Consider the following 15,696-nt stretch of genomic DNA (forward strand, 5'->3'; position numbering starts at 1 on the left):
AACTTCAGAGACACTATTTCTCAACACATCTCAACTATCTCCATCAAATTTATCTTAAAATTCCTGCTCTGAAAGTCCAAATGGCAGCATATTCCGTACTTCATATCCCTTTAAGACCAAACATACTTTCTAACAAGCAGTCTCTTCCACAAACCAATCTCAGCCTAGCATAACTTGTTTTAAAAGCAACATTATTCCCTTGTAAAGACAAAAACCTTCTTAGATGCTTTCCTCCATTCCTCCCTTGAAACAACTTCTGCTTTTCTTAACTCCACCCTGAACCTAAAAATACCTTTTGCCCCCAAGTACCCACAAGAATTGAGATGCCCCTCCCTCAAGTTGAGAAATGATGCTTGAAAATTAAAAAGAATGTAAAAGTAAATTCTATTCCCTTTGATTTCAATTCTTATATTTAAAAAAAATTTCCCAAAAATCAGTTGGAAAATCCTCAAAAAGCCAAGTTTAAAACGGCAGTATCATCTAGGACACACTGGGCAGTATGGGTCACCAGCAGTTGATATACTTATAAGGGGTAATAATTCCAAATCTTGTATTCACGGCCCTTTAAATCCTTTAGCATAAGATTTTCTCTGATAGTAACTGGTCTCCACAATAAGAGATTCCCAAACTTGCTACCTATTCTTCTTGTAGTCAAACGTTATCCTCTCTAGTGTTAAATATTTTATCTAAAGCCAGAGTTGTCAACTTATTCCAAGGTAGGACAACCAAAATAACCAAAAGGAGAGATATCTTTGCTGCCATCTCACTTTGCCTTTCATCCCTCCAGAGTTAGCTGACATTATGATATTGATTGATAAGTTAAGCTATGACACCTTCTAAGGCTACTGCCTTATAAACTGAAGGCTACAACAGATTCCAAGAGTGTTGCAGATAGCTGCCACTTGTCCCTGCAAAGAAGTGAAAGAAAGACTGTGCCACTATGAAAGGGCTGTCTAACATTCCCCAGTCTGAAAATATCTAAACAAATTAGTTTCAATTCTGAAAGCCTGAATCTATCATCTACTTAAGGGAGGCCTAAAGACTGAATGTTCCTCTCAAAGGTGACAATCTCGCTTTCTTAAAAGGAGGTAGCTATCAAACCATTAAATTGGCAGCATTTGGCATTCTTGACATTTTAACTGTAAGAGAAATAAACTACTAAATATTTTATTTCTAAGCAAAGGTAAGAGCTCCAGCATAAATCTCTCATATACTGGTCAAGAAAGTCACAATACATTTTAGGAACCTAATGAATACATTCAAAATTTGACAAATGGTCAAATGGTCAAACAAATGGACAAATGGTCAAACATGGTCAGTTCTATCCCAAATCTAAAAATCAGATTTAAAGATAAGGTGCCAAAAAGCTATTCTGGAGGTTACAAACACCACTTATTTTTAAGTAACACAGTCACACTGCTTTAAACTCAATTGCAGAGATCTACACTTTATGATTATCCTCAGTGTCACGGCTAGAGAATAATTTTTGAGGATGGCACTCATTCTTCTACCTATTTACCTGTCTTACCTGTCAACAAATACAGAACTGAACTGTCAGCCATAAGCACGTTACAAACAGATCCAGGATAACTATGCAAGAGACGATGACATAGCTTAACCAGACTCTGAAAGACGTAACGTGTTTCGATCACGCTTGTACAAAGAGAACAGTCATGTCTGTATGACTAAGGTTCTCTAAACATAACTTCTGTGTTTGTGATAGACCCCTAGAGTGTGCCAGTTTTCTGCATCAGGATGGAATGAAGGGAAGTGCTCCTTCTAAAGAACCGAGGGGGAGGGGACTACAGGAAGTCTCCTGTAGAAGAGTGTTTTGTAGGACTGCAAATTACTTGTTACTATGAAGCAGTTCCTAGGGTCTCTTCTAGTTTGAGGTTCAAGACAAAGGAGAGAAATATTTCCGTCCTTGAGCTCTTTCCGAAGTAATATGGACACATCATAATCTATTCTACAAGTACAAAGAGATCACCAATTCTCTAAGAATATAATTTACATATACATGTTAGCCTGCATTAAAAAGAAAACAGTTTCCATAAAGGGCAGATTTTAGAGCTGTATGACCCATATGGCTAAAAATAAATCAGGTGGAACTCAAAATGAAGTTTTTACTAAAAGCTCAAGGATAAAAATGAACTCAACATCTGACAATAATTACCAAGTTTTAAAATGTATATCCAAAAGATAACCTCAGAAGGACCAGGTTTATTTATCCTATAGATAGAGCAGCTCAAGATGTTGAGAGGCATCATTTGTTTAAATTATGACAATGTGATTGTTTTCAAAGTGTGTTTATTTAGGGGAAAAAGTGATAAGTATTTAGTTTCATAATTTAAACAAATCGAAAATTTGTTTTAAACAAATTGTATCAAAGAGCTATTCAATATACTTAATTACTTTAACTTTCCATAAAAACCGAATAAAAATCACATTTGAATGATTTACTTTTACATTTTTATCTGATTGTTTCCATCAGATGTACTATACATCCAAGCACAAGAGGCAGATATCTTCTGAGAGATGCAAGAGTTGTTCTTTCATGAATGCCCTCTAAGAATAGTGAAACAGCAATTTGTATATATGCATTCAAGTGCATATATATATATGTACTTCAAAAAGCAAAGCGTCATCTCTTCATCCATTGTTAACTTAATGGTAAGAATGGGGGCCACCGGGCATCGGTGGAGCACCGGAAGGTCCTGAAGGCACTTGAAAAGGATTGTTGGGACTGGGATAGAGTCCTGGTGTGGGATATGATCCTGCAGGGGCAGGATATGGCGCTGGTGGTCCCCAGGCTCCTGGTGGAACAGTGCCCCATGGAACAGGTGGTGCAGCCCCTGGTGCTTGGGGAGGAGGAGGGGCGGGATACGGCCCTGGAGATGGATATGGCATATTAGGGGTAGGATACTGCCCTCCCATTCCTGGTGCCCAAGGTCCAGAAGACATGGATCCCCATGGACCTAAAGGACCAGCTGCAGCTGGATCTGTGGGCGCACCATAGGGTCTTGGAAGCTCTGGAAAGGGCATATTTGGTGTCGGATATGGCCCTGTGGGGCCAGGGCCTGGCACAGTTGGGGCTGGATAAGGACCACCAGGTGGGGGGCATGATGGTCCAGAAGGAGGAAAGGGTGCAGGGGGTCCTGGAGGTGGTCCGGTGGGAGGCACAGAGGGATACATTCCTGTTGGTGCTGGTCCAAAAGGCACAGTGGAGGGTGTTGCACTTGGTGGGAGTCCAGATGGCACAGAAGGTGAAGCACTTGGGTTATTCCAAGGGTTGGAACCTGGCCAGCCTTGAGGAGGTTGGCCGGGTTTTGTATTGCTCACAGCAGAGGTTTTGGCAGGGGAGTGTTCAGGTAGCGCATCTGCCAACGAAAATTCATCAGACATTTTCCCGGCAAGATCCGAACCCGCAGCAAGGTCTAGAAGCGGCGATGGGTCCGAGGGAACTGATCGCTGAAGAACTGAGCGCAGCCCGACCGACAGCAGCGGCGACGGAGATGGGGGCGGCAGCAGCACCAGCAGCGCGCGGCTCCAATCTGTGGTTTTATGCCGCACCCCAACTCACCTTTCCCCTTAAGCAAGCATAAGTTGGTTTTCTACATTTGAGACCCTGTTCTGTTTTGTAATTCAGTTCCTGTGCAGCCAAGTTTACATTCCGTGTAGTAGTGATATCTTATGATGTTTCTTTTTCTGTGTGACTTATTTCACTTAGAATCATCGTACCTGAATCCACTCATTATGCTTCTATGGGCCTGATGACATAGATTTCATTGCTGAGTGATATTGCATTGTACGTAAGTACCACAACTTCTTTATCCATTTTTCACTTTCTGTGATATTGAACTTGTACTGTAAACGAGGTTCTTGTAAACAGAGCCGGCCCAAACTTTGGGGTGGCTGTGTCTTTTGGATTTTAATTTCCCTAAGCTATAGGACCATAAGTGGAAGTGCCCTAGGCTCTGTTGCTTTGTTTTTTGGATGTTTCAGGAAACACCATACACTTCTCCAGAGTGGCTGCTGGCAATTTACATGCCGCCCATCAGCATAACAAGGCTCCCTGTTCTCCATGGCCTGTCCTGCCTTTCTGGATTTTACACTTTTTTCAGATAGCCCTTTTGACCGGGGGGGCAGTGAGACTTCATTGTAGTGCAGATTTCCTTTGCAAGCTTGCTTGGTTGGCCAAAAAGGGCGTATGCGTTTTTTCCTGAATATATTCAGGAAAAAACGCATACGCCCTTTTTGGCCAAGTGCATCATTGTGGACGTTCTGCCTCTTTTCCTATGCTTTACATGCAATTCCAGTCTACCTCCTGAAATCGGTTCCCTGCAATTCTGTCCCACATTCAACTCCTCTTGGCAGCCTTACTTCAATATATTTTTGGAATATAGCTGTCATTTATAACTCTGCAGGTTTGTGAATTACAGTGCCCCTGAGATCCTTTCTTCAACTCGCTTTCTTGTGAGCTGGCCGCAACACCGCAGGATTGCTTCAGGCCCTAGTTTGGTTCTGGCACGGCATGCTGAGCCTTTGGTTAATTCCTCTTCCTGGTGGGAAATGAGAGTTAAATTTGCCCGTCCAGACACCTCCACCTAGTCTCTCATTGGTTCTCCCTATTCCTGTTCATTTTCCACAGAAATTGCAAACTGGGCCAAACAGGAGGTTAAAGGCACTGACTCTCCAAGTGGGGAGAGTGTTAGTAAAGCGACTGGAATGTTGCACCCGAGTACCAGGGGACGAAAACTGAGACATATTTGAACACGTTTCCCGATCACACAGTGGATCGTACTCTGGGTTCCACATGCATGTTTTAGCTGAAGGAAGAATCCCATAAACATGGAGAGTTGAGACCCATGGAATGGGTACCATGCAATATGACTTCAAAGAGTCTGCATTTGCTCACCGAACCTCACCAATCCTATCACTGCTGCGTTTATGCCACTGTACACACGCTTGATTCTCTTTCGGAGACATATAAATCCATAGGTTTTAAGATTCTTACTAGTCAGGTATATTCTTAGGCGTTTAATATTGGGTGTTGAGTCCACATCGTTGAGAAAGGAGTAGCTCTTGTCTATTACATATTTGGCTTATGGAACGGTATCTGTGCTAATTTCAATCTGTGGTTTTATGCCGCACCCCAACTCACCTTTCCCCTTAAGCAAGCATAAGTTGGTTTTCTACATTTGAGACGCTGTTCTGTTTTGTAATTCAGTTTCTGTGTAGCCAAGTTTACATTCCGTGTAGTAGTGATATCTTATGATATTTCTTTTTCTGTGTGACTTATTTCTCTTAGAATCATCATACCTGAATCCACTCATTATGCTGTCATGGGCCTGATGACATAGATTTCATTGCTGAGTGATATTGCATTGTACGTAAGTACCACAATTTCTTTATCCATTTTTCGCTTTCTGCGATATTGAACCTGTACCGTAAACGAGGTTCTTGTAAACAGAGCCATCCCAAACTTTGGGGAGGCTGTGTCTTTTTGATTATTATTTCCCTAAGCTAAAGGACCATAAGTGGAAATGCCCTAGGCTCTGTTGCTTGGTTTTTTGGATGTTTCAGGAAACACCATACACTTCTCCAGAGTGGCTGTTGGCAATTTACATTCCGCCCATCAGCACAACAAGGCTCCCAGTTCTCCATGGCCTGTCCTGCCTTTCTGGATTTTACACTTTTTTCAGATGGCCCTTTTGACCAGGGGGCAGTGAGACTTCATTGTAGTGCAGATTTCCTTTGCAAGCTTGCTTGGTTGGCCAAAAAGGGCGTATGCGTTTTTTCCTGAATATATTCAGGAAAAAACGCATATGCCCTTTTTGGCCAAGTGCATCATTGTGGACGTTCTGCCTCTTTTCCTATGCTTTACATGCAATTCCAGTCTACCTCCTGAAATCGGTTTCCTGCAATTCTGCCCCGCTTTCAACTCCTCTTGGCAGCCTTACTTTAATATATTTTTGGAAGATGGCTGTCATTTATAACTCTGCAGGTTTGTGAATTACAGTGCCCCTGAGCTCCTTTCTTCAACTCGCTTTCTTGTGAGCTGGCCGCAACACCGCAGGATTGCTTCGGGCCCTAGTGTGGTTCCGGCATGGCACGCTGAACCTTTGGTTAATTCCTCTTCCTGGTGGGAAATGAGAGTTAAATTTGCCCGTCCGGACACCTCCACCTAGTCTCTCATTGGTTCTCCCTATTCCTGTTCATTTTCCACAGAAATTGCAAAATGTGCCAAACAGGAGTTTAAAGGCACTGACTCTCCAAGTGGGGAGAGTGTTAGTAAAGCATCTGGAATGTTACACCCGAGTACCAGGGGACGAAAACTGAGACACATTTGAACACGTTTTCCGATCACATGGTGGATCATACTCTGGGTTCCACATGCATGTTTTAGCTGAAGGAAGAATCCCTTAAACCTGGAGAGTTGAGACCCATGGAATGGGTACCATGCAATATGACTTCAAAGGGTCTGCATTTGCTCACCGAACCTCACCAATCCTATCACTGCTGCGCTTATGCCGCTGTACACATGCTTGATTCTCTTTCGGAGACATATAAATCCATAGGTTTTAAGATTCTTACTAGTCAGGTATATTCTTAGGCGTTTAATATGGGGTGTTGAGTCCACTTCGTTGAGCAAGGAGTAGCTCTTGTCTATTACATATTTGGCTTATGGAACGGTATCTGTGCTAATTTCAATCTCTGGTTTTATGCAGCACCCCAACTCACCTTTCCCCTTAAGCAAGCATAAGTTGGTTTTCTACATTTGAGGCCCTGTTCTGTTTTGTAATTCAGTTCTTGTGTAGCCAAGTTTACATTCCGTGTAGTAGTGATATCTTATGATGTTTCTTTTTCTGTGTGACTTATTTCACTTAGAATCATCGTACCTGAATCCACTCATTATGCTGCTACGGGCCTGATGACATAGATTTCATTGCTGAGTGATATTGCATTGTACGTAAGTACCACAACTTCTTTATCCATTTTTCGCTTTCTGTGATATTGAACTTGTACGTAAACGAGGTTCTTGTAAACAGAGCCGGCCCAAACTTTGGGGTGGCTGTGTCTTTTGCATTTTAATTTCCCTAAGCTATAGGACCATAAGTGGAAGTGCCCTAGGCTCTGTTGCTTTGTTTTTTGGATGTTTCAGGAAACACCATACACTTCTCCAGAGTAGCTGCTGGCAATTTACATGCCGCCCATCAGCATAACAAGGCTCCCTGTTCTCCATGGCCTGTCCTGCCTTTCTGGATTTTACACTTTTTTCAGATGGCCCTTTTGACCGGGGGCAGTGAGACTTCATTGTAGTGCAGATTTCCTTTGCAAGCTTGCTTGGTTGGCCAAAAAGGGCGTATGCGTTTTTTCCTGAATATATTCAGGAAGAAACGCATACGCCCTTTTTGGCCAAGTGCATCATTGTGGACCTTCTGCCTCTTTTCCTATGCTTTATATGCAGTTCCAGTCTACCTCCTGAAATCGGTTTCCTGCAATTCTGCCCCGCTTTCAACACCTCTTGGCAGCCTTACTTTAATATATTTTTGGAAGATGGCTGTCATTTATAACTCTGCAGGTTTGTGAATTACAGTGCCCCTGAGCTCTTTTCTACAACTCGCTTTCTTGTGAGCTGGCCGCAACACCGCAGTATTGCTTCAGGCCCTAGTGTGGTTCCGGCATGGCACGCTGAGCCTTTGGTTAATTCCTCTTCCTGGTGGGAAATGAGAGTTAAATTTGCCCGTCCGGACACCTCCACCTAGTCTCTCATTGGTTCTCCCTATTCCTGTTCATTTTCCACAGAAATTGCAAACTGGGCCAAACAGGAGTTCAAAGGCACTGACTCTCCAAGTGGGGAGAGTGTTAGTAAAGCATCTGGAATGTTGCACCGACTACCAGGGGACGAAAACTGAGACACATTTGAACACGTTTTCCAATCACACGGTGGATCATACTCTGGGTTCCACATGCATGTTTTAGCTGAAGGAAGAATCCCTTAAACCTGGAGAGTTGAGACCCATGGAATGGGTACCATGCAATATGACTTCAAAGGGTCTGCATTTGCTCACCGAACCTCACCAATCCTATCACTGCTGCGCTTATGCCGCTGTACACACGCTTGATTCTCTTTCGGAGATATATAAATCCATAGGTTTTAAGATTCTTACTAGTCAGGTAGATTCTTAGGCGTTTAATATGTGGTGTTTAGTCCACTTCGTTGAGCAAGGAGTAGCTCTTGTCTATTACATATTTGGCTTATGGAACGGTATCTGTGCTAATTTCAATCTCTGGTTTTATGCAGCACCCCAACTCACCTTTCCCCTTAAGCAAGCATAAGTTGGTTTTCTACATTTGAGGCCCTGTTCTGTTTTGTAATTCAGTTCTTGTGTAGCCAAGTTTACATTCCGTGTAGTAGTGATATCTTATGATGTTTCTTTTTCTGTGTGACTTATTTCACTTAGAATCATCGTACCTGAATCCACTCATTATGCTGCTACGGGCCTGATGACATAGATTTCATTGCTGAGTGATATTGCATTGTACGTAAGTACCACAACTTCTTTATCCATTTTTCGCTTTCTGTGATATTGAACTTGTACCGTAAACGAGGTTCTTGTAAACAGAGCCGGCCCAAACTTTGGGGTGGCTGTGTCTTTTGGATTTTAATTTCCCTAAGCTATAGGACCATAAGTGGAAGTGCCCTAGGCTCTGTTGCTTTGTTTTTTGGATGTTTCAGGAAACACCATACACTTCTCCAGAGTGGCTGTTGGCAATTTACATGCCGCCCATCAGCATAACAAGGCTCCCAGTTCTCCATGGCCTGTCCTGCCTTTCTGGATTTTACACTTTTTTCAGATAGCCCTTTTGACCGGGGGGCAGTGAGACTTCATTGTAGTGCAGATTTCCTTTGCAAGCTTGCTTGGTTGGCCAAAAAGGGCGTATGCGTTTTTTCCTGAATATATTCAGGAAAGAACGCATACGCCCTTTTTGGCCAAGTGCATCATTGTGGACGTTCTGCCTCTTTTCCTATGCTTTACTTACAATTCCAGTCTACCTCCTGAAATCGGTTCCCTGCAATTCTGCCCCGCATTCAACTCCTCTTGGCAGCCTTACTGCAATATATTTTTGGAAGATAGCTGTCATTTATAACTCTGTAGTTTTGTGAATTACAGTGCCCCTGAGCTCCTTTCTTCAACTCGCTTTCTTGTGAGCTGGCCGCAACACCGCAGGATCTCCTCAGGCCCTAATCTAGTTCCAGCATGGCACACGGAGCCTTTGGTTAATTCCTCTTCCTGGTGGGAAATGAGAGTTAAATTTGCCCGTCCAGACACCTCCACCTAGTCTCTCATTGGTTCTCCCTCTTCCTGTTTATCTTACGCAGAATTTGCAAACTGGGCCAAACAAGAGATTAAAGGCACTGACTCTCCAAGTGGGGAGAGTGTTAGTAAAGCGTCTGGAATGTTGCACCCGAGTACCAGGGGACGAAAACTGAGACACATTTGAACACGTTTCCCGATCACACGGTGGATTATACTCTGGGTTCCACATGCATGTTTTAGCTGAAGGAAAAATCCCTTAAACATGGAGAGTTGAGACCCATGGAATGGGTACCATGCAATATGACTTCAAAGGGTCTGCATTTGCTCACCGAACCTCACCAATCCTATCACTGCTGCGTTTATGCCGCTGTACACACCCTTGATTCTCTTTCGGAGACATATAAATCCATAGGTTTTAAGATTCTTACTAGTCAGGTATATTCTTAGGCGTTTAATATTGGGTGTTGAGTCCACTTCGTTGAGCAAGGAGTAGCTCTTGTCTATTACATATTTGGCTTATGGAACGGTGTCTGTGCTAATTTCAATCTCTGGTTTCATGCAGCACCCCAACTCACCTTTCCCCTTAAGCAAGCATAAGTTGGTTTTCTACATTTGACACCCTGTTCTGTTTTGTAATTCAGTTCCTGTGTAGCCAAGTTTACATTCCGTGTAGTAGTGATATCTTATGATATTTCTTTTTCTGTGTGACTTATTTCTCTTAGAATCATCATACCTGAATCCACTCATTATGCTGTCACGGGCCTGATGACCTAGATTTCTTTGCTGAGTGATATTGCATTGTACGTAAGTACCACAATTTCTTTATCCATTTTTCGCTTTCTGCGATATTGAACCTGTACCGTAAACGAGGTTCTTGTAAACAGAGCCGTCCCAAACTTTGCGGAGGCTGTGTCTTTTTGATTATTATTTCCCTAAGCTATACGACCATAAGTGGAAATGCCCTAGGCTCTGTTGCTTGGTTTTTTGGATGTTTCAGGAAACACCATACACTTCTCCAGAGTGGTTGTTGGCAATTTACATCCCGCCCATCAGCATAACAAGGCTCCCAGTTCTCCATGGCCTGTCCTGCCTTTCTGGATTTTACACTTTTTTCGGATGGCCCTTTTGACCGGGGGGCAGTGAGACTTCATTGTAGTGCAGATTTCCTTTGCAAGCTTGCTTGGTTGGCCAAAAAGGGCGTATGCGTTTTTTCCTGAATATATTCAGGAAGAAACGCATACGCCCTTTTTGGCCAAGTGCATCATTGTGGACGTTCTGCCTCTTTTCCTATGCTTTACATGCAATTCCATTCTACCTCCTGCAATCGGTTTCCTGCAGTTCTGCCTTGCTCTCAGTGCCTCTTCATAGCCTTACCTCAATATACTTTTGGAAAATAGTTGGCCTTCATAACTCTGCAGGTTTTTGAATTGCAATGGCCCTTAGCTCCATTTTTCAGCTCTTATTTTTGTGATCTTGCCTCATATCCACAGGATTTCTTCAGGACCTATTCTTCTTCTGGGACGCCTTGCTCTGCCTTTGGTTAATTCTTCCTCCTGATGTGAAATTAGAGTGACATGTGCCCATTGAAACCGCTACAGCTATTTTCTCACTGGTTCCCCCTATTCCCATTCATTTTCCGCACTAACTGCAGACTGTGCGATTCCGGAACTTAAAGGCATTGACTCTCCATGTGGAGATGTTTTTAGTAAAGTGGCTGGAATGTTGATCCGGAGCCCCAGGAGAGGAAAATGAGGTGCATTTTAGAAACCTTTCCCGATCATATGGTATACCATCCGCTGGATTTCCCATGCATGGTTTAGCTCTAGGAAGATTCCCTTCAACTTGGAGTGTTGGGACCCTTGGAATAAGTAGCATGAAGTATTGCATTAAACTTTCGGCAGTTGCTCACCAAAGCTCACCAATCCTTTCAGCCCCAAGTGTCCAGCCTTATGTCTTATCCAGCTGTGGGTTTATATGTGGTCATTCTAGGTTGCATCACAGCCCCTGAGCGAATTTTGTAAGAATTTTTCTCTCTTTCATTGTTTCTGCGTTTTGGTTTTAAAATTTATTTCTATAATGGGGTTTAGCTCATTTTCACTACTGTGTTTGTGCCGCTCTGTGCACACTTGATTCCCTTATGGAGAGATATCAATACATGGGTTTTAAGATTCTTATTACTCAGATATATTTCTCTGCGGTGTATAGGGTGTGTTGAGGCCAGTTCATTGAGCAAGGTGTAGATCTTGTCTGATACCTATTTGGTTTATTGAACGGTATCTGTGCTAATTTCAAACTCTGGTTTTATGCATCACCCCACCTCTCCTTTCCCCTTAAGCTGACATAAGTGTGTTTTCTAAATGTGAGACACTGTTCTGTTTTGTAATTCATTTTTTGTGCAGCCATATTTATCCTCCCTCTATAAGTGATATCTTATGATATGTTTCTTTTTCTGTTTGACTTATTTCAAGTAGTATTATCGGACCTAAATCCACTCTTTATCCTTCTACTAGCCTTATTACATTGATTTCATGGTGAAGAGATATTCCATTGTACATAAGTACCACATTTTCTTTATCCATTGTTCTCTTTCCTGGGATATTTAAGGTGTACTGAAGTTGAGGTTCTTGTAAACAGAGTAGCCCTAAACTGTGGTGTGCTTGTGTCTTGTTGATTTTTAGACTTCCTTAGATATACTCCCGTGATTGGAAGTGCCCTATGCTCTGTCGCTCTGTTTTTTAGATGATTTAGGAACCACCATACACTTCTCCAGAGTGGCTCTCGGCAGTTCACACACTGTCCATCAGCGTATAAAGGCTCCCTGTTCTCCATGGCCTGTCCTGCATTTCTGGTGTTTACAATTTTTTCGGATGGCCCTTTTGACCGGTGGGAAATGAGACTTCTTTGTTGTGCACATTTGCATTGCTTGCTTGCTTGGTTGCCCATAAAGTGCGTATGCGTTTTTTCCTGGATATATTCAGGAAAAAACGCATACTCCCTTTTGGGCCAACTGCATCATCGTCGAAATTCTGCCGCTTTTCATGTGCTTTAAAGGCGAGTCCAATCTATCTCTTGAAATCTGTTTCTTGCAATTCTGTCTTGCATTCAGATCCTCTTCTTTGCCTTACCTCAACATATTTTTGGACGTTAGTTTTCATTTATAACTCTGCAGGTTTGTGAATTGCAGTGACCCTGAGCTCCATTTTTTAAGTTGCTCTTTTGTGAGCTGGCCTCAAAACCGCAGGATTGCTTCAGGCCCTATTTTGGCTCCGGCGAGGCGGGCTGAGCCTTTTTTTAATTCTTATTCTTAATGGGAAATTAGAGTGACATGTGCCCGTCCAAACCCCTACAACTATTCTCTCATTGGTTCCCCCTGTTCCCGTTCATCCTCCTCACAATTTGCAAAATGTGTGAAACAGAAGTTTAAATGTGCTGATTCTCTAAGTGGGGAGATTCTAAGTAACGTGGCTGGAATGATGAACAGGAGCACCAGGAGAGGATAAATGAGGTGCATTTTAGACACATCTCCCGATCACATGGTGTACAGTCCTCTGGGTTTTCCATGCATGTTTTAGCTGTAGGAAGATTCCTTGAACCTGCAGATTTGGGACCCATTGAATGGGTACCAGGTAGTATTACTTTAAAGGGTGTGCATTTCCTCACCCAACCTCACATTTCTCTTAGCGCGAGCAGTTTCCAGCCTTATGTCTCATCCTGCTGTGGGTCTAGATGTGTTCAATCCATGTTGCATCACCGTCCCTGAGGAAAAGTTGTAAGAGGTTTTCTCTGTCTCTCTGTCGTTTATTTTTTTCAATTTATTACTATATTGGTCATAGCTGATTTTCAAAGCTCTGTTTCTTGCTGCTGTACATCCACTTGATTCACGTACAGAGAGACATCAATAAATTCTTTTTCAGATTCTTACCAGTCATAGATATTCTTTTCCGGTGACTTGAGTGTGCTGAGTGCAGTTCTTTTAGCTACCGTGTAGGCCTTGTTGATTATCAGTTTGGTATTTGGAATGGTATCTTTGCTAATTTCAACCTCCTGGATGATGCCTCACCCCTCCCCACCTTTCCCGTTTAGCAGCCTCACGCGTATTTTCTACATATTTGACTATGTTTTTGTTTTGTAATTTATTTCATGTGTAGCCATTTTGGATTCCACCTTTAAGTGATATCTTATGATATGTGTCTTTTTCTTTTTGAATTACGTCACTTAGAATGATCATACGTAACTCCTCCGGAGTTGTTACAACTGGCCATATTTCATTGATTTCCAGGCTGAGTAATATTCCACTCTACATAAGTACCACATCTCTATCCATTTTTTCCCTCCAGAGACATTTAAGTTATATCCTAGTCGAGGATCTTTTAAACAGAGGGGCAGTAAACATTGGGGTGCCTGTGTCCTCTCGATTTTTGTTTTTCCCAAGATATACGCCCATGAGTGCAAGTGCCCTATGCTCTGTAGCTCATTTTTTAGATGCTTTAGTAAACACAATACACTTCTCCAGAATGGCCGTTGGCAATATACATTTCCACTATAAGCCTCACAGGGCTCCCTCTTCTCCTTGCCCTGTCCTGCATTTCTGGCGTTTACACTTTATGAGGATGGCTCTTCTGACTGATGCGAAGTGATATCTTTTGTAGTATTGATTTCCAGTGCCCACCTGTTTGGTTGGCTAAAAAAGTGTATGCCCTTTTCTTGAATATATACAGAAAAAAACACATACAGCCTTTTTGGCCAACTGCAATGTCGGCAATGTTCAGCCCCTTTTCTTGTGCTTAATGGCGAGTCCTTTCTACCTCCTCAAATCCCTTTCCTGCCATTCTCCCTTGCTTGCCAATCCTTTTCTCTGACTTTCCTCAAGACATTTTTCAGTGATAGATATTTTCAACTCTGCAGTTTCGTGAATTTTACTGCCCCTGAGTTCCATTGTTCAACTTGTGTTTATGGGAACTGGCCACAAAGCAGTGGGATTTCCTCAAGCCCTATACTGTTTCCATGGGCAACCCTAGCCTTTGGTCAATTCATCTTCCTGATTGGAAATTAGAGTGACATGTGCCTGTCTGAACACCTAGGACTTGTCTCTCATTGTTCCTCATCCTTCCGCTTCATCCTCTGGACAAATTCCAAACTGTACGCAACAGGATGTTGACAGTGTTGACATCTCCAAGTGGGGAGACTGTTAGTAAAGACGCTGGAGGGGTGAACCCGAGCACCAGGAGATGAGGAGATGAGATGCCTTTTCCAAACTCTTCCCGATCAGACGGTATACCATCCTCTGGATGTGACAGACATGTTTTAGCAGTAGGAAGAGTCCCATTCATGTAAGGAGAACACCAGGGCTTTTTCAAAATCAGTGTCTCCCCGAAACCCAAACTGGGGAGTTTTTTAAGCTACGGCTACACATATGTTCATTAAGGGCCTTGGGAAGTAGGCAGAGTGCAAACTTTAGATGACTGAAGTCTTCAGGGTCAGAAGCACTCACCACTGGCTTCCCTTAGGTTACACTTTAACTGTCATTGATAGATGATGTCAATAAAAATATCTGTTCTTTTTCCGATTATTTCCCCTTATAGGTTATTGCACAATATTGAGTGTAGTTCCCTGTGCTATACAGTAGTTCCTTGTTGATGATCTATTTTATACATAGCAGTGTGTATGTGTTAATTCCAAACTGTTAATTTATCCCTCCTCCCACCTTTCCCCTTTGGTAATAATAAATTATAAGATTTTATACTTCTCAGAAATGGGGGAGCTGAAAGAGAGGTATCATTTTCAATGGAAAAGCATTTAAAACAAGATTGAAGCTTTAACCAAGATTATTAGATGTACATCCTTGGAAAGAAATCACTTCATTTCTCTAATATTGACCTGACAAATAAGACAAACCTTTTCACTGAACTTGCTTATAATAAAGTGATGGAAATATCAAATGGAAGTGTTAGAAACATCTTATTTTACCCGAGCCTTATAAACTGTTCTATGTTAACTACATTTTGGCTCACACATCTGTTCATTGAAGTTACAATAGTCTCAATTTCTGTTACTGATCCTCCAGAGTGGACCCCAACAAGGGTCCCCCTGCCCAGTGTCATTGGGGCCAACAGATCGAGACTGAGTTTGGTTCCCAAGCAAAGGAAACTTTATATTTTCATCAGAGAATGGAGAGGTGAGAGCATGCACTACCCCGTGGGCTGTGGGCTGGGCTGCTGTGTAGAGATCCTGTCAGAGTCAGTGGGAGGGAGGGGGCGGAGCTCTCAAGGGCCGGGTTGGCTGCAGCTCAGGCTCTATATCTCGGAGTCTGCACTGGGCCCCAGGAGCTGAGGTGTCGACCCAGCCATTCTGCACCAGGAAATCTGGTCTGAAG

At 42.7% G+C, this 15,696-nt stretch overlaps 1 protein-coding gene across 1 annotated transcript; it reads right to left on the reverse strand.

Annotated features, from left to right (window-relative positions):
* Positions 1-1,481: 1,481 nt before the first annotated feature.
* On the reverse strand, positions 1,482-3,542 carry LOC309960654 (MAPK-interacting and spindle-stabilizing protein-like). Its single transcript, XM_082837556.1, has one exon. It carries the CDS (start codon positions 3,400-3,402, stop codon positions 2,665-2,667), a length of 738 nt encoding a protein of 245 aa, XP_082693682.1. The 5' UTR covers positions 3,403-3,542; the 3' UTR covers positions 1,482-2,664.
* Positions 3,543-15,696: the final 12,154 nt, after the last annotated feature.

This window comes from Leucopleurus acutus, assembly GCF_964270905.1.
Source record: "Leucopleurus acutus genome assembly, chromosome: 4".
Lineage (NCBI taxonomy): Eukaryota > Metazoa > Chordata > Mammalia > Artiodactyla > Delphinidae > Leucopleurus > Leucopleurus acutus.

What these genes read in the sequence shown, in the direction of transcription:
- LOC309960654 (XM_082837556.1), bottom strand. Translation starts at nt 3,402, where the DNA reads ATGTCTGATGAATTTTCGTTGGCAGATGCGCTACCTGAACACTCCCCT.